At 29.7% G+C, this 21,796-nt stretch overlaps 1 protein-coding gene across 1 annotated transcript in view; it reads right to left on the bottom strand.

Annotated features, from left to right (window-relative positions):
- LOC111642355 (type I phosphatidylinositol 4,5-bisphosphate 4-phosphatase-B-like) overlaps positions 1–21,796 on the bottom strand; it is a 36,269-nt gene continuing 14,473 nt past the window's right edge. Inside the window, exons 4-8 of the mRNA XM_023388690.1 lie at positions 18,682–18,781; positions 7,474–7,526; positions 6,728–6,818; positions 6,439–6,493; positions 1–1,854 (exon numbers count right to left, since the gene is read on the bottom strand). Coding sequence (XP_023244458.1) covers positions 1,760–1,854; positions 6,439–6,493; positions 6,728–6,818; positions 7,474–7,526; positions 18,682–18,781 — 394 coding nt within the window. The 3' untranslated portion in view covers positions 1–1,759. The remainder of the gene's footprint in view (positions 1,855–6,438; positions 6,494–6,727; positions 6,819–7,473; positions 7,527–18,681; positions 18,782–21,796) is intronic.

Raw genomic sequence — 21,796 nt, forward strand, 5'->3', positions numbered from 1 at the left:
AGTTTATTTTTATTAATAAAATTTTTTCTTTAATATATTAAACATGCAAGTTATACTGCAGCTTAGAAATTTTTTTTTAATATTTGATCAGCTTTCTATACATCAATAAATCCAATTCATTTTTTAACTGCAAAAATTAAAACTTTACTCTTATAGCAACATCATAAAAAGGGACATTTGTATACACATTAAGCACTCATTTATAATAATTTCTATAAAAGTTTTTTTTTAGATTAAAATATTATAGTAATAAATGATTTCAATAATTTCCCTTTTAAATTTTATTTTATATCAAATACAAATTAACAACTATTTATTGGAAAAAAGAAGAAAAATTAGGAGGAGGAGCAAGTATTCTGTTACAATATAAATTTTATAACAAAATATGAAATTATATTTCCTATTTAGCTTTAATCACTCAAAATTCATTGCTAAATAAATACAAGTTAATTTGATTGCTGTTTCTTTATAGCTTAAAAATCACTAATAATAATAATTACACCAAACCATACTGACATTAAAAATGTTTTTCAATGTTATAAAGTTAGATAATATAGCAATACAAATGAAGTCAAACACTTAAGTATACATTCACTCTGCTCAAATACCTAAAATACAACATGTATTAACAGTATAAGTAGAAAACTCACAATTGAACATCAGTAGAAAGTATTTGAATAATAAATAGGTGTGTTATTGAAACATGCTTTAAAATTATAAATCGTTTTTGACCATTAATCAAAAAATCAGTTTCATATGAATGTATGTATCAATCCAAGCAAAATAAAATTGATTTAATAACTAATTACTATACAAAGAACAAAGCAATGGGACAACTAGAAGAATATAAGTTCTGAAGTCTTGTGTATAAAAAGGTACATTCAACTTATTATATAACAGAAGATAATTATTGTGTGACTAAAATTATCCTCTGGAAAGACAATATTTGGAGTTGTTTTCAAGTTTTCATACAATTAAAATATTCTGTAAATATCAATAATTATCTTACAGAAAACTGAAGTCTGAAGATTCAAAAGCAAAAATTTGACTTTGATATAAAGTAACAAAATTCTGATTTAAATTATTAAATAGGTTTTAATTAAATATTAAATTTAATTTCAGTAAATATTCAATTTAATAGAAATCTACAAACTTCTAATAATTAGTTACAAAAGCTTATAATTCATATGAAATACTTCAATAAAAAGAAAAGTTAAAATGAATACACAAATATCAAATATTTGATAATTACATATAATGTTGATCACATTTACTATATTTGTTTAATATTTATCATTAAAATATCTTTAATTTTTCTTGAAAAAAAGCCTATTAAAATGCATATCTTTATGGCATATTTTGTCATTTTATTAAAACTTGGTAATTACAATTTTCTTTTATTTTTTACTGTTAAGAATCAAATCTACATCAATTTTCTGCAATAATGTAATCAATTATACTAATGATGACACTGCAAAAATACTTGGAAGGAAACTAGATATCTGACTCATCCTTTTATTACACTTTAACAAATACTTGGAATATTTATTTAAGAAAATTCTTATTTATAACTATTACAAATTAATACAATCTTAAATCTTATAAAACAATTATAAAAATAATTTATACATATATATTTTTTGTTGAAGGATTATTTATAGAGTGAAATTAATTCAGTTAAATTCAATATTTGTTTTTACAGAGTATAATTTCACTAAATATTTTGAAGAGTAAAAATGGTTATCGATCATTAAAGATGCTATGTAGATTCTGTGAAGGTTTCCAAACGAAGGGGTTTTACAGAGTAATAATAGACTGTTCTCACTGAACAGAGAAGGAAAAATCCAAATAAAACTGTAAAGAGAAAAATATAATATAAAATGATCAAAATTGAATTTTAAAAAATATGGTGATAATTTTAAGTCTAATATTACACAGTAAAATATATATTAAATGATTTTTAATAGAGATGCCAGAAATATTTGGATATTTTTTTAATATTCAGTATTTGGCCAAATAGTATGCAACATTCAGCCAAATACCAAATCATGAAAAAAAAAAACACATATATTACTCAAAAACGTATTTATTTTAATCACAAATTATTACATTTAATACTTAAAATCTATCAGTGGTAAGTTGTGATGAATGAAAACAATTTCAGTATTTGTTGATAGCAAACGATTGCACTTTTCCTCAAACTATACCTGCTTCTGAAAATAGCCTCTCACTATATACACTACTGCCAGGAGACTATAGATAAATCTTAGCAAATTCTATCAGGCTTGGATACTGTTTTGAGTTTGCTGATCACCACTTGTAAAGGTCTGCCATCCGATCTAGGCAAACAGTTTTCATATAAAGTTGATATTTTTTAGTAATAAGGACTATTTGTAATGTAATTTGATGTAACAATGAACAAATAATGCATGTCGTGACACGATCTACTTGCAAATAAAACAAATGCGCCTGTGGTGTTACTACCGCACCCACCGCAATGAGACAGGTCATAACCTGTCAATTGCAGAATGTACATATATTTTGCCGAACATTTGGTTGCTGAATATTCAGTATACAGCAAAATCACTATTCATGGCATCACTAATTTTTAATGCTAAAAAACTGCATTTTTCTCTTTATAATTGAAACAGCATGCATTATCATTAGTGAAATATTACTGAAAATGAAAAATTAATTTATGATTTCTCCATCAAATGAATTATTTTTATTAACAAGTTAAAATTTTTAAGATACACAAATATTTAAAAATTTTTCTTATGAATTAAGGAAACAAAACCTCAAACATTCTGTATAAATGGAAGAATCATCTAATCTTTCCTTAGATACACAAACAACCTGTATAATGAGGACATAATTTTATACTTATCTATAATATTTAAGAAGTGAAACTAGTATTCTACTGTCAAACTTGATATTTTCCAAATTTTGAATCTTAAAAACAGACTAGAAGAAACAGCAATGACTATGCAAATGCTTCTCACAAATCTAAATATGTAGCAGTGTATAAACTTCCAAATTTCAACAGAATCAATAAAAGCTTAGATAACATTTCTTCCATACATCATAATAGTGAAATATTACTAGGACATTGTGTGACTGTCGTATCACGATAGAATTGAGGTGGAGCCAGAAAGAAAGAAGCAATCCTTGCACCTGTTAGGCATAGAAGAGGTGATTCTCATACCTCACGGATGCGGACAAGTGAACTTTGCATTTTCTGCCACAAAAGAGGCTATTCTCATACATGCAGGCCATGGGAGACATGATTCTTGCACTGGCCAGGTACAGTGAGGTAATCCAAAAATAAAGCAGTTGCCATTGATTGTTTTGTTTGTTTAAGTCCATAACCCTTTGGGTTATGGGCTTAAGGGGTTGGAAAATGGCAAAATTTTACCAAACTTGGTCCATTGAATTTTGAGAACAAACTTGATTGTATAAGCCCACAGAAGACATACTAGCAACTGTACATCACATGACAAAGTCACAGAATTTGTGCAATATCGCTTTGTCACGTGCGCTCATGAAATGACTTTATACCTCAAAAATGAAGTCATGGGCCCCCATTTTTTTTTTTTTGCAATTTTGGATTCTNATTGTGTGACTGTCGTATCACGATAGAATTGAGGTGGAGCCAGAAAGAAAGAAGCAATCCTTGCACCTGTTAGGCATAGAAGAGGTGATTCTCATACTTCACGGATGCGGACAAGTGAACTTTGCATTTCCTGCCACAAAAGAGGCTATTCTCATACATGCAGGCCATGGGAGACATGATTCTTGCACTGACCAGGTACAGAGGGGTGATCCAAAAACAAACAAAGCAATCAATGGCAATTGCTTTGTTTTTGGATCACCTCTCTGTACCTGGTCAGTGCAAGAATCATGTCTCCCATGGCCTGCATGTATGAGAATAGCCTCTTTTGTGGCAGGAAATGCAAAGTTCACTTGTCCGCATCCGTGAAGTATGAGAATCACCTCTTCTATGCCTAACAGGTGCAAGGATTGCTTCTTTCTTTCTGGCTCCACCTCAATTCTATCGTGATACGACAGAGTCATGTACAGCAATTGCCACTGATTGCTTTGTTCTTGTGTTTTGTTCGTTTTTCACGCATATTTTCCATCAGGTGCACTCAGTCACATCAGAGAGCATGGACATTGACTTCATTTTCATTATATAAAAGTATTAGTGACATAGACTCCTATATTTACTTTCATGGCTCTGTTATATATAACAGAAGGAAACTATGGTGATCGGTCAAAAATGACCCCCCTACCAAGATTTTTACATTTTTGGACTCGGGACCTTGAAACGTTGAGAAATGCAAAAATATTTGGGGTTTTTCTGTATGTACGAATGTTGAAATGTATGTGTATGTGGGGAGGGCATGATTTTTTTACCCTCTTTGAAGCTTAATAACTCCTGTGCTTTCAAAAATTTGTGAAATTTTGCAGGAAGGTTTGTATATTACAGAGATTGATGCTGTTAAATTTTGGTGGTTTACGGTCAAGGGGTGGGAAGACAAAGGGGGTTGTGTGTCATATATTGAGTAGTGTTGGACTTAATGACGATTTTACTCATTATCAGCATCTACAATTTTTTATAAAACCCATCCCTACCCTTAAAATTAAGCTTTTTGCCATTTTATAATAATTAAAAGTGTAAACATTGCATTTTATGTTATGACACCATCTGTTACAAAAATTTTAAATATTGCCTGGAAAGTTAAAGATTACTGGATTTTTTACATTTAAATGGACTCATTATCTTTTTTGGATTCCTCCTCTCAATTAATGGAAAATGGCAAAATTTTACCAAACTTGGCCCATTAAATTTTGAGAACAAACTTGATTGTATAAGCCCACAGAAGACATACTAGCAACTGTACATCATCACATGACAAAGTCGCGGAATTTGTGCAATATTGCTTTGTCACGTGCGCTCATGAAATGACTTTATATCTCAAAAATGAAGTCATGGGCCCCCATTTTTTTTTTTTTTTTTCAATTTTGGATTCTGAATTGCAATTAACAGAAAATGGCAAAGTTTAATCAAAATCAATCAAATGGATCTTGAAAACAAACAATTCTGTAAGTCTCATAGACGAAGCTTTGCTAACATTCTGCTTCATATATCTATTGTGTAAACCAATGGTACATTACAGGGGGGGAAATATTTACAAACTTGACATCATCTTGACACAAGTCATAACAAAATAAAATAATATTACCGTATTAGCCCGAATTTAACGCGACTCCAAAATTTTCATAAAGATATTTAGAAAAAATAATACTCATAACAGAATTCAAAGAAAGTAAAATTCAATCAGATAAGCATTTATTTATGTAATTACAGTAGAGCGTCGTTTATCCGAATCAATTGGGGACTGGGGTGGTTCAGATAACTTATTTCTCGGATAACAAATCATGTACGAAAAAATATATTAATTTATCCCATNGAAATATTTACAAACTTGACATCATCTTGACACAAGACATAACAAAATAAAATAATATTATTTAATAAAGTTAGCCAAATTAATCATATCCTTCCAACATTTAAATTTTGTGAAAGGTTTTTCAAGCTGTAAACTTTTTGCACCAACACCATCCACACCAAGTAGTATCCCCACAATAGTGAAGTATGGATTTTTATCTAGTTTGATGATGATAATCATTTAACTAACCAAAGATCACTGAAATTAAAATATTAACAGAAGAGAATCAATTGAGTATTTTGTTCTTTATAATGTACAAATACAAACTCTTCTTATACATAAAATTCTTACTCAGACTAATAGATCTATTTATTACAGTAACTTCCTGGAATATCATTTACATCTTTAACTGCGTAATCAGCAATGAGATTTTCCTACATTAAAGGTTTATTGCATTGTACAATTGCAATTATTATGTAAACCATACTTTAAACACTGGATGTTTTTAGTATTAAAAACACCAGACTACACCTTTAATCCAGTAAAGAACAAACTCGAAGCCACAACTGCCACTTACTGTGTGTGGATGTGCTACCAACTGGTAGTTACGGGTTCAAGTCCCACTCCGAGCCAATTGTTTTTGTTCTTTACTGGATGAAGGTGTAGTTTGGTGTAATTATTATGTAAGAATGAATATTAAATAACCATCAAACAACATAGAAAGTGAACCTTCAAACTTCAGGCATAAGATTATGTGCATTTTTAAGTGGCATATAATATTTAAAAAATAGTATAATGGAAGACCTTATTTGATTTCAAAAGCTAATTAAGTAAACACATTTTGTAAATATTTAAAAATATATTATTTTATGACATTTTCTTATTTGTTAAAAATTACAATATATTAATATTATAAATAATAAATGTTAGTTATTATTTATAATTTTAAAATTATAATCCTTAATAAATAAATAGAATAAGTTACCAATATATGCTGCAATGATAGCTGGTTTATGCAACACCTTATGAACTGTATAAACCTGGAAAAAAATATTTTCAGGATAAATTGTATGACTTTATATTTAAAAACTTGTTAATCTTATATATAATTATATGAAATTCATCATTAAAGCCTTAAAAACTTATAAATAAAAGTAATATAAAATAAATTTCTAAAAATAAAATTATATAAATCATAATTGCTGGAATATCTTAAAATACTGCCTTTTTGTTTCTAAATATAGATAAATGTTTCTTAAAATACTTTTACTTACTAAAGTAAATATTCCACTTATCAAGAACAATAATGTAAGAATCATGCATAAGTTTCTTCTGTGTTTTATATAATGAGAAGAAAATGTGACACTGAAATGTCATAAAATATAATATAAATATTTAAATTCATCTAAAAATTACACATATACACAACATCACTAAAAACAAAATTTGAATTTATATACAATAATATGTTTTAAATAATTTAAAATGAAGTTTTACTGAATATATTTATAATTTAGATACCAATTATTTTAGAAATTAAATATTAATCTATATTGTTAGAAATTTTTAAATGTTTAACTATAATCTGTTCTAGCTAACTAACTATCTCTTATAATAATAATTTAATTAACAGAGTAATAGTTAATTATTTGTTGAAAGGAATCTGGCATTTACATACAGAAACAAATTAAATTTTTGATTCGATCATTTTCTTCCATCTGTATTTCAAGACAACTAATGATTCATGATAAAACATTATCATTTATATAGATGCAAGAACAAACTGACTAGCATGTTTGAACAGTAAAAATTATTTATAAATTTCAGTCATGCAACTTCTTTGTCTTAAACGTTTTTATGTTATAAAAATAAAATCTAAACCAAAATATTTGGAAAAATATCAAGTCAAAAATATTAAACTGATTATATCAGATTTTAAAAAGAGTTTAATTTCCTGAATAAATATTTTATGTTAAGAAAGATCAAAATATGACTGAGTGACATTAAAATTTCAACTTACCGTCTCCTACAATATACACACCTCATCACCTTTTTGAACTCGGTAGTATTTATCTAAAGAAAGGAAAAATTTTAAATAAATTTATGATTTTGTTATTATATAAATATACAGTTATAAAGAAAACACACATATATCATGTGCAAAATAAATACAGCCATATCTCAGTATTTAAATTCTCACAATACCAGTATTTATAAATTTATTTTAAATGCATTTGTGAAAAAAATTCAAATGTTAGTGGGAAGGAGGCATAAATCCATTTCCAGCATCTGTTTATCAGTTTGTCTAGTGTTTGTGCTTGAGTTCTAATGTGATTGTGTTTTTATTTCAAAATTTCAATGTAATCTAAAAAGCTTATTCTTAATTGTTCATTACAACAGATTCACTATTTTGTTCATTTATTTTCATTGCTTTGCTTCTGTACAGTAATATTTTAATATAAAATGTTGTAATAATGCTGTACATTTTCATTGCTTTCTAGTGCATATTAATAGAAAATGCAGTTAATATACAATTCCTAATAAGGGGTAATATATAAACTTATTCATTGCATTACTGCTTACAAATATGAAAAAATATCAACAAGATCATTAAAGGATATGACAACTAAAGGTTCATTTTGTTTAATATTATGTTAAAAATCTTGGGTTGTTAGACAAATAGATGTTTGTGCTATTTTAGGCATTAGTTGAAGAAATTAATTGGGAGAATTCAGAGGGACTGGGAACTATTTACAATTTTTCGCATAAAAATATAACGAAAGAAAGCTTAATGATATACAAATTGCTTTCAGGAACACATTATATTTGAATAATAGGATATACAAATGACTAAAAAAAATTTCTTAAATGAAATGTTTGTTTTTTTATTTTTATTTCATCTATGTTAGAAAATTTTGCTTGGCACTTCATAATGTAGATGAAATAAAATATATTTGTTTATTTATAATCTTTTTAAGACAACTCTAAACTTTTCATCTCCAAAAAAATCTTTTTTTCAGAGATAAAAAAAAACAACTAACAGTAAACAAATACAGAGAAACTTCTAAACGGATATCTCCCATTAACAGACAATTTTGAATTCCCCAACAAAGATAAGTTGAATTATGATTATGTTTTCCTTCCAAATAACAGATGCGGAAACTTCAATAGAATCATTAATGGGCAGTTTAGATCTATCACTAGTATCTGATGCATTTTTGGAAATCTTTATACATCTGAATAACCATAGACACTTAATGCAAAACAACATTGAACTCAACTGATCTCCCTTTGTTGGAAATTAAAAAAGGAGAAACTCTCAGTTCCCAATAGAGTTATGTTCTGTTACTGTCAGTCTATGTAGTCATCAATCATGTTCCCATCTAAATATCTACTACATTGTATGTCAGTCTGTTCAACCAATGAAAACATGCTGTTGGGAAATTATGAGAGAAGCAATCAAAATTTAATGAAAATTACATTTCAAAACTAACCAGTAAAATCTTAACCATAATAAAAGAAATTAATTGAGATAATGCTTTGTCTTCTATGTCCATGCACTTTATATTTTTTAAATCTTTTTACTTGTGTACAGATTTATGCTATAAATATGGATTTTGTTGTACAGTTTCAACAAGCTGTTTGATAACTTCTGTCCTGAGAATGCTTTCTGATCAGAAAATGATCAAATGCAATTGGTTTATGGATACCAGATGACAGAATTTGAGATGTCTACAACAGAAATTATGTATTTATTCTCCCAAATTCTCAGTGAATATATCATAAAAGATTTCATTCAGTAAGCAAGCAGTTCAGTTTATTTAATAATTATTGTTACAGTTCATCCTGGTTAGAGGCTTATGGGCACTACAGGCATAAAACACATTCCAGAATTGATGGTTAGTGTTTTGATAAAGTGGCATGGTCTTATATGCTTTCATCATAGGCTAGAACTAAAATATGGATATGACCTGTAGTAGCATATCAACATCCTACCATAAATTTGTGGATTGACTTAAATTATGGGTATAGATTAAACCAAAATTTTGAGCTGAAAACTTGATGTGGCATACATAATATATTTTTTGCTTAAAATATTCTTGAAATAGTAACTAAACTATTTACTTGTTTGGTATAATTGCAGATGTTTTGTTTTAAAGAACTTTAATATTATATGAATATTCTAAAAAGGAAAACATAAAAATGAGATCCATATGATTATCAATTTATTCAATTATGATTAAAGATAGACTATAGGAATGATTCATAATTCTAATATTTTTATTCATCCCTAGCTATTTGAGTTAAATAAAGAGAAAACAATCTTATTTAATATCTCAATTAAGTTTCTCATAGCAGAAGATCTGTAGCAGCAGCAGCAATTTTACATTTGTTGTTAGTGAAAAGCTTAAAAAATAATTTCCATCAAACTCAATAATTTTTTCCAATCAAAGTTTAGTGTGTGGAGAGTGGCTTTGTAACCATGTATTTTGATAAATTTTTTGTTTCAGATGAACTCAAAATCTTTCTATAGGCCATAATTGGAGCACACTGGGTGGATTTCCTTCTCTCTTTACATAACTAATATTCAAATTTTCAAGTTTTGTGGTAATAATGGTTGTCCAGTTTTATGATACACTGTCATGCCACATGCTATAATTACCATTAGGTTATTTTTGTATTGACGAAAACAATTTAATGGCTTCAATTTAAATTCAATACATTCAGTCAAGTATATTTTGACATCCAGAGAAAATATGAGGGTACAAAATAACATTCTGACTGACTTTTCTTGCTGATTGATATGCAGACAATTATTTCAAAATTTATTAATAGTTCATATTTTCTTTATTTTCTGTGTATAATTCAGTTTTAGCTGAATTTTTAAGTGTAAAATAAGATTCATTGTCATAATATAACAAATTAGATTTTCTGGCATCTTTGTGGCCATGATTTTCAGTCTTTCCATTTTGTAACTGTAGTTGTTTATCTGCTGATTTTGGAACACCATCTTACCAATAATATTCTATATAAACTTATTTCAAAATTTTTCGTGCTCAAAAGTATAAAAATTTCTTCTTTTCATGCAAGTTTTATACTCAATTTTGTCCATTTTTTCTTTTCTTGAAATGGCCAACAAAAGTCTCTTTTCACAGGAATCTTTTTAGTGATTCTGCCGAATCCTGGAGTTATACTCAATGTTTGGTCATTCTTCAGTCTTTTTCCTACATCAAACAGTTTGATGACCAATTGTGAAATGTTTCACAACACTGAGAATCCAATTTACTAGAGTACTAGTATTAGTGTTATAAATCTGAGCTATCAAATTGTATATCATTGAACTCTCACACCATGAACACAGCACAATCTATAAACATGAAATTTCTTATGCAAATGCATGTTGTCTTTGCTTACTAATTTTCTAATTGTTATGTCTAAACATCTCAGTGCAACATTAGTTCAAACTATGTGCAGATTTTTAGTGCAACTCCCTTATTACACTGGACAACAAAAAAAAATTGTTTTTGAATGTTTCCTTTATTTCATGAGTGAAATCTTACTAATTTTGGGGTGAGAAAATTGAATATGACAAAAAAAAAATTTTATTAGCTCTAGTTTCTGTGGTATACAATAGGTGATTTTAACTGCATAAGAGAAAATGATACATTTTAATTACATATGCTAACAACATTGAAAGTGCTTTTGAATTTTTTTAAAATTACAGTAACATTCTAAGAGTTCTAAATTAATAGAAGAATACCTGGCAGGTGGTTCGGTGTGAAGAGAATCACGTGGTGACTTCATGAGATCGTTTTCTTTTGGCTTGCCCCTTGTAAGTGAGTTCTGGTGCATCCCTACACACAGACCAGCAGTAATCCGCAAGTATTGCTTCATTCCAATGGCCCTGATATCTTTGTTCCAATACAGAAATATCCTGGTGGAATCTTTCCCCATGTTCATCACTGACAGCTCCGCAACTAGGAGGGAAAAAGTCTAGGTGGAAATGGAGAAAATGGATTTTGAGGGACTGTTGCATCCGAGTTGATGCTATTTTTCCAGAAGTATTGTCATCAACTGAGTGTAGTTATTATCTCTTTTGTTGTCTAATAATCCACAAATTATTCTCTTTTAAGGCCCTTTTCTTTTCCCTCCAAAACTTGGTCAAATGCGGGATCCTTTACAAGTTTTCAAATTTATGGCCCAACAAAAATATCTTTCTTAACCTTTGCATCACTCAATCTAGGAAATTTGTCTCTTAAGTACTTAAATGCCTGTCCTTTCTGGTTCATACCTTTGACAAGTTTTCATAAAACCCAGCTTGATATGAAGGGTGGAAGAAGAACATCTTTTGGGTTCATGAGAGGCTCAGCAACGATATTTTTCCAGTAGAGTCAAGATTTCTTGCAGGCCAGTCCTCTTGAATGTAATGTGATTTCTTATCCCTACTGTCCCACATACATAAAAAGCAACAGTATTTAGTGTACCCCAGTTGCATTCCTAAGAATACAGTGATGACTTTTAGATTTTCCACTTGTGCTCAGCATAATTGATTGAGTCAAGGAAGGCTGTCATGTTTGCATAAATATATATTCTGTAATAGAGTGAAGTTTTATTATATGCTGATCTGAGGAGTTTTACAGGAAAAATGCCAACAAAAATTTGAAATAATTGAAGATGCACTATTTTGTAATGAAACATTTTTTTACAAATTTTACTATAAAACCTTTCTCATATATTTTGTATTATTTAGATTACTTCAATCATTTTAAATTATAATTTAAAATGAATAAAAGTTTTAAATCTTTCGTGGACCATATTTCAGCTCTTGAGGACCACTAGTTGGGAACTGCTGTTCCAAAGCAAGAGCTAATAGGTCATTTTTATAGTGGTTTTTGAATTCAGCAGCTGAAAATACATAAGAATACAGTCGACCCCCCTATAAGATAGAGATACATTCCATTCTTTAGGAATCCGATTTCTTACGAATCCTTCCAATCACAACCCGACACGTGTCAAGTTTACGGACTACGGCTGTTTGAAAGATTTTCTTCCATAAAATTAATCGATTCTAGACTAATCCGACTCAACATTTCCAAAATACGTATATATTTTTTGGGAATAATCCGTATAAACTACGCTATAAACAAAAAATTGTAGGATTACTTACCGAGTGTCACCATTCGACATTGCCATTGCTCAACATTGTTTTCGTCGCGGAACAGCTCNTTTTAACAAGACCGAAAACGTTTGAAAGTTGTTATAATAAAGAAAAACAGTTATTCGTACTAAGCGTTCGATTTACGATTGTGGTGTTTATTTTGTTACTTAGTTAATTTTATTTTCTTGAGAAAGGTCTTTTAACAAGACCGAAAACGTTTGAAAGTTGTTATAATAAAGAAAAACAGTTATTCGTACTAAGCGTTCGATTTACGATTGTGGTGTTTATTTTGTTACTTAGTTAATTTTATTTTCTTGAGAAAGGTCTTTTAACAAGACCGAAAACGTTTGAAAGTTGTTATAATAAAGAAAAACAGTTATTCGTACTAAGCGTTCGATTTACGATTGTGGTGTTTATTTTGTTACTTAGTTAATTTTATTTTCTTGAGAAAGGTCTTTTAACAAGACCGAAAACGTTTGAAAGTTGTTATAATAAAGAAAAACAGTTATTCGTACTAAGCGTTCGATTTACGATTGTGGTGTTTATTTTGTTACTTAGTTAATTTTATTTTCTTGAGAAAGGTCTTTTAACAAGACCGAAAACGTTTGAAAGTTGTTATAATAAAGAAAAACAGTTATTCGTACTAAGCGTTCGATTTACGATTGTGGTGTTTATTTTGTTACTTAGTTAATTTTATTTTCTTGAGAAAGGTCTTTTAACAAGACCGAAAACGTTTGAAAGTTGTTATAATAAAGAAAAACAGTTATTCGTACTAAGCGTTCGATTTACGATTGTGGTGTTTATTTTGTTACTTAGTTAATTTTATTTTCTTGAGAAAGGTCTTTTAACAAGACCGAAAACGTTTGAAAGTTGTTATAATAAAGAAAAACAGTTATTCGTACTAAGCGTTCGATTTACGATTGTGGTGTTTATTTTGTTACTTAGTTAATTTTATTTTCTTGAGAAAGGTCTTTTAACAAGACCGAAAACGTTTGAAAGTTGTTATAATAAAGAAAAACAGTTATTCGTACTAAGCGTTCGATTTACGATTGTGGTGTTTATTTTGTTACTTAGTTAATTTTATTTTCTTGAGAAAGGTCTTTTAACAAGACCGAAAACGTTTGAAAGTTGTTATAATAAAGAAAAACAGTTATTCGTACTAAGCGTTCGATTTACGATTGTGGTGTTTATTTTGTTACTTAGTTAATTTTATTTTCTTGAGAAAGGTCTTTTAACAAGACCGAAAACGTTTGAAAGTTGTTATAATAAAGAAAAACAGTTATTCGTACTAAGCGTTCGATTTACGATTGTGGTGTTTATTTTGTTACTTAGTTAATTTTATTTTCTTGAGAAAGGTCTTTTAACAAGACCGAAAACGTTTGAAAGTTGTTATAATAAAGAAAAACAGTTATTCGTACTAAGCGTTCGATTTACGATTGTGGTGTTTATTTTGTTACTTAGTTAATTTTATTTTCTTGAGAAAGGTCTTTTAACAAGACCGAAAACGTTTGAAAGTTGTTATAATAAAGAAAAACAGTTATTCGTACTAAGCGTTCGATTTACGATTGTGGTGTTTATTTTGTTACTTAGTTAATTTTATTTTCTTGAGAAAGGTCTTTTAACAAGACCGAAAACGTTTGAAAGTTGTTATAATAAAGAAAAACAGTTATTCGTACTAAGCGTTCGATTTACGATTGTGGTGTTTATTTTGTTACTTAGTTAATTTTATTTTCTTGAGAAAGGTCTTTTAACAAGACCGAAAACGTTTGAAAGTTGTTATAATAAAGAAAAACAGTTATTCGTACTAAGCGTTCGATTTACGATTGTGGTGTTTATTTTGTTACTTAGTTAATTTTATTTTCTTGAGAAAGGTCTTTTAACAAGACCGAAAACGTTTGAAAGTTGTTATAATAAAGAAAAACAGTTATTCGTACTAAGCGTTCGATTTACGATTGTGGTGTTTATTTTGTTACTTAGTTAATTTTATTTTCTTGAGAAAGGTCTTTTAACAAGACCGAAAACGTTTGAAAGTTGTTATAATAAAGAAAAACAGTTATTCGTACTAAGCGTTCGATTTACGATTGTGGTGTTTATTTTGTTACTTAGTTAATTTTATTTTCTTGAGAAAGGTCTTTTAACAAGACCGAAAACGTTTGAAAGTTGTTATAATAAAGAAAAACAGTTATTCGTACTAAGCGTTCGATTTACGATTGTGGTGTTTATTTTGTTACTTAGTTAATTTTATTTTCTTGAGAAAGGTCTTTTAACAAGACCGAAAACGTTTGAAAGTTGTTATAATAAAGAAAAACAGTTATTCGTACTAAGCGTTCGATTTACGATTGTGGTGTTTATTTTGTTACTTAGTTAATTTTATTTTCTTGAGAAAGGTCTTTTAACAAGACCGAAAACGTTTGAAAGTTGTTATAATAAAGAAAAACAGTTATTCGTACTAAGCGTTCGATTTACGATTGTGGTGTTTATTTTGTTACTTAGTTAATTTTATTTTCTTGAGAAAGGTCTTTTAACAAGACCGAAAACGTTTGAAAGTTGTTATAATAAAGAAAAACAGTTATTCGTACTAAGCGTTCGATTTACGATTGTGGTGTTTATTTTGTTACTTAGTTAATTTTATTTTCTTGAGAAAGGTCTTTTAACAAGACCGAAAACGTTTGAAAGTTGTTATAATAAAGAAAAACAGTTATTCGTACTAAGCGTTCGATTTACGATTGTGGTGTTTATTTTGTTACTTAGTTAATTTTATTTTCTTGAGAAAGGTCTTTTAACAAGACCGAAAACGTTTGAAAGTTGTTATAATAAAGAAAAACAGTTATTCGTACTAAGCGTTCGATTTACGATTGTGGTGTTTATTTTGTTACTTAGTTAATTTTATTTTCTTGAGAAAGGTCTTTTAACAAGACCGAAAACGTTTGAAAGTTGTTATAATAAAGAAAAACAGTTATTCGTACTAAGCGTTCGATTTACGATTGTGGTGTTTATTTTGTTACTTAGTTAATTTTATTTTCTTGAGAAAGGTCTTTTAACAAGACCGAAAACGTTTGAAAGTTGTTATAATAAAGAAAAACAGTTATTCGTACTAAGCGTTCGATTTACGATTGTGGTGTTTATTTTGTTACTTAGTTAATTTTATTTTCTTGAGAAAGGTCTTTTAACAAGACCGAAAACGTTTGAAAGTTGTTATAATAAAGAAAAACAGTTATTCGTACTAAGCGTTCGATTTACGATTGTGGTGTTTATTTTGTTACTTAGTTAATTTTATTTTCTTGAGAAAGGTCTTTTAACAAGACCGAAAACGTTTGAAAGTTGTTATAATAAAGAAAAACAGTTATTCGTACTAAGCGTTCGATTTACGATTGTGGTGTTTATTTTGTTACTTAGTTAATTTTATTTTCTTGAGAAAGGTCTTTTAACAAGACCGAAAACGTTTGAAAGTTGTTATAATAAAGAAAAACAGTTATTCGTACTAAGCGTTCGATTTACGATTGTGGTGTTTATTTTGTTACTTAGTTAATTTTATTTTCTTGAGAAAGGTCTTTTAACAAGACCGAAAACGTTTGAAAGTTGTTATAATAAAGAAAAACAGTTATTCGTACTAAGCGTTCGATTTACGATTGTGGTGTTTATTTTGTTACTTAGTTAATTTTATTTTCTTGAGAAAGGTCTTTTAACAAGACCGAAAACGTTTGAAAGTTGTTATAATAAAGAAAAACAGTTATTCGTACTAAGCGTTCGATTTACGATTGTGGTGTTTATTTTGTTACTTAGTTAATTTTATTTTCTTGAGAAAGGTCTTTTAATAAGATCGAAAACGTTTGAAAGTTGTTATAATAAAGCGTCGGCTGCAAGAAAAGGTGTTTTAGTAAGTGTTTTGGGACCATCAGATGTTGAAAAAAAAATGCTCTCATATATATATCTGACATTTGACTATTTTGGTTCAACCTTGGTAATTTTAATAGTTAGAGAAATTAATTTTTGCAATGGCTCCAAAATTCAACGTATATTTAGCCTTACTCAAATTTTGTTAACATTTGAAGATTCATATGCAGCATCCTAAACTTGACTGTTTCAGACTTCATTAGGTTAAAATTCATTACATGTTTTTGACAATAATAAATTTTTGTAATTTGTACAAGTGTCTATCATTCATTTACTCAATATTTCTAAATGGAGATTACTTTTATATATTAGCCATTAACTAATAGATAAGATAAATAGATATCAATTTGAAAAGTACCAGATTACTTTTTTAACAGATTTTAAATTAGGCTATTTTTCAATTTAAAATATTTTTTCATTATAGTTTGGACAAATTCTTTATTGCTAATATTTAAATTAATTTTTAAATGTAACAGCTGGAAATTATGGATAATCTAATGCAGTGTTTTTCAACCTTCTTGAATAAGTGACCCCTTTACAAGTTAAAAAATTCTGGCGACCCCCCAGGGCCATATTAGTGTGAGGTCAGCCGATTAGGGTGAGGTTTTTTCGATAGCCGAGCGGTTCTTTCTGTCGTGTGGGCGCAGAATAACTTTCTGAGACAGGTTTACCATCTTTAACCCGTTTATTATATTACAAAAAATTCTTACAACGTTCTTCAAATTTTCAACGTAACACAGCTCGGGGAACAAATTAAAAGTTCCTTCAAGTGTCCGATTTTCTCCGTTTGGTCCTTCAATGTCGTACGTTGAGATCGACGGCCCCGGGGCGTGCGGCACAGCTTCGGCGAAAGTCTCTGGTGAAAGGCAAATCCGTGCAAATTAAGACGTCATGGGAGAGCGACAGTAAGTCACAGGAGTTAACGAATCAGTCGCTGTTGATAAGTAGGATCACAAAAATCCTGGAGAGGAGCACCAAGAACCACGAACCAAGAACCTTTGTCCCTTGAGTCGTGCGATTTTATAGATTTCTTAACCGTCGTCGCCTCTCCATTGGTCTCTCATAGTCACCTAGTGACAATTTGAAACCTAATGAAGGGCGCGGGAGAGGTCAACGTTGCGACTGAATATGATTCCTCTCTCTCGTCGCATTTTCCTCGAATTTATCCGTTTCCATTGTTTAACAAATTTACAAAAAAAAACAATTGCATTGTTTAATCGAGACACCTAATCCGTTTCCTTAGCATCTGAAAAGGAGCTTTTTATTTTAAATCGACACCCATAATTCGGACCTCTCAATCGACCCCTGTTTGGGTCCTCACATTAGTAATTACAGCTATGTCAGTGATTTTAAAAACTACCTATTTAAGTTTCTTTCTGTTGAAACTTAAATATCAATCAAAAAAACCAATTGTACTGTAAAATAAACAGGCACAGCCTTCTCACTGAGATTGTAGTTATTTTTATTGTAGTGTAGGACCTACAAACACTGTCTTTTTCTTTTACCCGCGACCCCCAGGGGGATCGCGACCCACAGGTTGAAAAACACTGATCTAATGCATAGGAAATTTTGTGTAGTTATTGTAATGGTAAAAATTCTGAAATATAATGAAGAACATGTCTGTATATTAGTAATTTCCACAATATTAACGATATTTGTGCATACATTCCAGATATACATACATAATTCAGACTGTATATTGTTGTTGTCTGCAGTAATGTTCGGTTTATCTTTTACAAGTGGAGTATCTGGATATGCCCACTAACTTCTAATATTTGTTATATTCTGTTCCAATTATTTTTGTATCTGCATTATCCACACATACACACACTCTTTAATAAATATCAGAATGTCATTAAAACAAAAATCAGAAATTCAAATGTTTGTATTTAATGACATTCTGATATTTTTGATGTATTCAAATTTTTGTTTTTAAGTTTTAAAACGGTATGTAATTTTAGATAAACTAAATTGTTGGAAACATTCAAAACAAAATGGATTAGCAAAAAACCTAAATTTTGATGTTTTTTTTATAAAAAAAATTTCAAAATGTCATAATTTTTCATAGTTACAGACCCATTTTGTAGGAAATTTCTTACGAATTCAGCAAGATTATTAGCTGTATTTATGTTTAAACCAAACATAATAACAAAATTATAATAAAATCGTCATTACCATAAAGACACTTTGACAGTGAGGACATGACACTTGACCCAATCCTGGATTATCATTATTAGTTGGAAAAGCTGAAGGAGCCATGCTTATGATACGTTTGCTATAATTTAAATAAAAATAATTATGTAATATAGAAAAATATAAAATTAAGATATTATATTATTTCTATTAAAAAATTTAATTAAAATGATAATTATATGAAAAGCCCTTTCTTTGTTACTTAAATTAAATATAATGCACTAAATGAATATCTTGAATAATTAATGAAACATTAAATGAAAAACATTAAATGGAAACATTAAACATTAAATGGAAAAATTAGAAACACAGAAACATTAAATAGAAAAATTAGACACACTTAACAAAAATATTTAATTTTCTTTTATAAATACACACACACAAAAAAATGAAAAATATGTAAAATTTTATAAAATGTGATTTTAATTATTATTAAAAATGTTTAAAAAATAAAATACTAACACAAAAATACTTCATTCAGTATTAAGTATTGTGAGACCTCAACCAACAGTGGGATGTAACTGCCTAACTCATGTCAATATTTAGGTGATATATTCTTCACCAAAGTTGAAAAAATCAAAACAAAAGAATTTGGTGTTGTAAAACTTAATTATCACATTTCCCATTTGATGTTTGCATGAGAAGAGAGAATTGACATTGATTGTAAAACTTTGCTTGTTACCTAATAGCCAGTTGGAATTGAAAAAGTAAATATTTCTCTGTGGAGCTTGTGGACAAAGCTGCACCCTCTTTGAAAGTGGAGAGAAAAATCAATTTTCTCTAATTTATGGGCAATCATTTGAGGAAACACAACCAAACCTTTCGAGAAGAGCAGATTCATACTGAGGTAAAAGGGGATAGTCACCACCTCCGCAATCCAAATTTGGCTCCTAGCAACAGGTTAGGGACCAATCAGAAGGGGAGAAGTGATGGACTGTGATTAATCCAAACTTGGAATTTGTCCCCAAATTGCATAAAATCCATGTTTTCAATGACACAGAGTCCTTTGAGCCTGGTGAACAAACCCAGAAGGAATCCAGTCTTCTCACAAAAAGGAACTGAAGATCTCAGTGTGGTCTTTCTCACTCTGCAAGAAGACCAAAATGTCAGAACAATAACCATCTCAGAAGGAAGAACCAACAGAGTAAATAGGACTTTTCTGTTCATCTTCATTCCTCACTGTGGTGGACTGAACTTAAGAGTTCTGACACTTATTTCCTTCTACTCTTGAACCACTTCAAAATGATTGGCTAGTGTAAGCATGCTTTATTACAATGAATGTGAGTTCATTTGTCAAACTGTGTAAGTATCTGTGTCTGCTACCTCTATTCCCATAGTTTCATCCTGACAAAACATGAGGACAGCGAGTAAACCCTATCTTTGACTGTAAGATGATGAGTCTACACCATGTGAGATTGATGGTAGACCACACTGTCAAAAAGCCTCATATTAATTTTTTATTTTTCTTTAAATAAATTAGTATAACTTGAATTCATTTTTATTGAATTCAGTGTTCATGTTATGACAAATATATATATTTTTTAAAATATATATNGGACCGTAATTATAGGGGGGGTCGACTGTATGCTAATTTTGAGCCTGAAACAAAATCATTGTTGTCCAGTGTTATCTGTATATTAAAATTTTTTAATGTACTGTACAGTACATGTATGCAGATATGTATGTATGTGTGCATGCATGCTGTTTTTTTCACCCTCCAATGGTCCATAAAACAAACAAGTATAAATAACAAAATGAATTTATTACCAAAAGTTAGGTACAAACATGGTTACTTTTTGACTTAATCACAATGAAGATTGAGGCATTTGTCATATCTGTGGATGAGCTTTTCCATCCCCTTGTCATAGAATGTTATCACCAATGACTTAAGATGGGCCCTAATGTTGTTTTGAAGATCGTCATTAGTCTCAAACCTCTGCCCTCCTTCCTAGCCACTTTTTCTGTTCAGGAAAGAGGCAGTAGTCTCTTGGAGCTAAATTGGGGCTATATGCTGGGTGTTTAAAGGTGGTAAAGACTTTCACCTTTCAGACTTCCACCCAGCTTGGAACTTTTTAATGTGCGAAGACCACCTCTTTCCTGAACTGAAAACATGGCTAGGAGGGCATACGTTTGAGACTAATGATGATCTTCAAAACAACATCGTTAAGGCCATCTCAATTCACTGGCGGCAACATTCTATGAAGAGAGGATGGAAAAGCTCATCCACAGATATGACAAATGCCTCAATCTTCACAGTGATTATGTCAAAAAATAACCAGTTTTGTTTGTACCTAACTTTTGGTAATAAATTCATTTTGGTATTTACACTTGTCTTTGTTTTATGGACCATCAGATAATTCTTTCTAGACTGCATATTGTAATCTCAAAACACTTACTAAAACACCTTTTCTTGCAGCCGACGCTTTATTATAACAACTTTCAAACGTTTTCGATCTTATTAAAAGACCTTTCTCAAGAAAATAAAATTAACTAAGTAACAAAAATAAACGACATAATCGTAAATCGAACGCTTAGTACAAATATCTGTTTTTTAAATCTTTCGAACTCGCTTATAATCCGTTGTACATGACGTCATTGTAACCGGAAATATAAAAAAAGATTACGTAACTATCTAAATATAAATACTTAAAGATGCCATCTCCCTACATCGTTCAAAAAATATAATTTGAGATACATATTCACTATTTTCTTCAATTATTAATTTTATATTAAGCTAGAGGACCATGCTGCTGATATTTTAGTCGATTCCCGGAAGTTGATTGCAAGGCCTTTATGCTTTGCCTTACAAATCTGCCAGGCTTCCGCGTAATGTCGGTGTCTCCTGTCTCGAACTATCTGCATTAGTCTTGCTTGGTCCCATTCAACATTGACGTCTTGCTGGTCCGCTAGAACGTAGGTGGCTAGCGCAGTGCAAGGTTGTTTTTTTCTTATATTTGCTTGATGTTCTGCTAACCTGTCTTTGATACTTCTTCCTGTTGCCCCTACATATATTAATTTACTTCGTCGCCTTGAGTCCGAAACTGGAATTTTATATACCCCGGGGAGTGTTCTTCTGTCCACTAAATCTTTATCAGAT

The sequence above is a fragment of the Centruroides sculpturatus genome, unplaced genomic scaffold (assembly GCF_000671375.1).
Source record: "Centruroides sculpturatus isolate CEXI.00-Female unplaced genomic scaffold, Cexi_2.0 scaffold1649, whole genome shotgun sequence".
NCBI lineage: Eukaryota > Metazoa > Arthropoda > Arachnida > Scorpiones > Buthidae > Centruroides > Centruroides sculpturatus.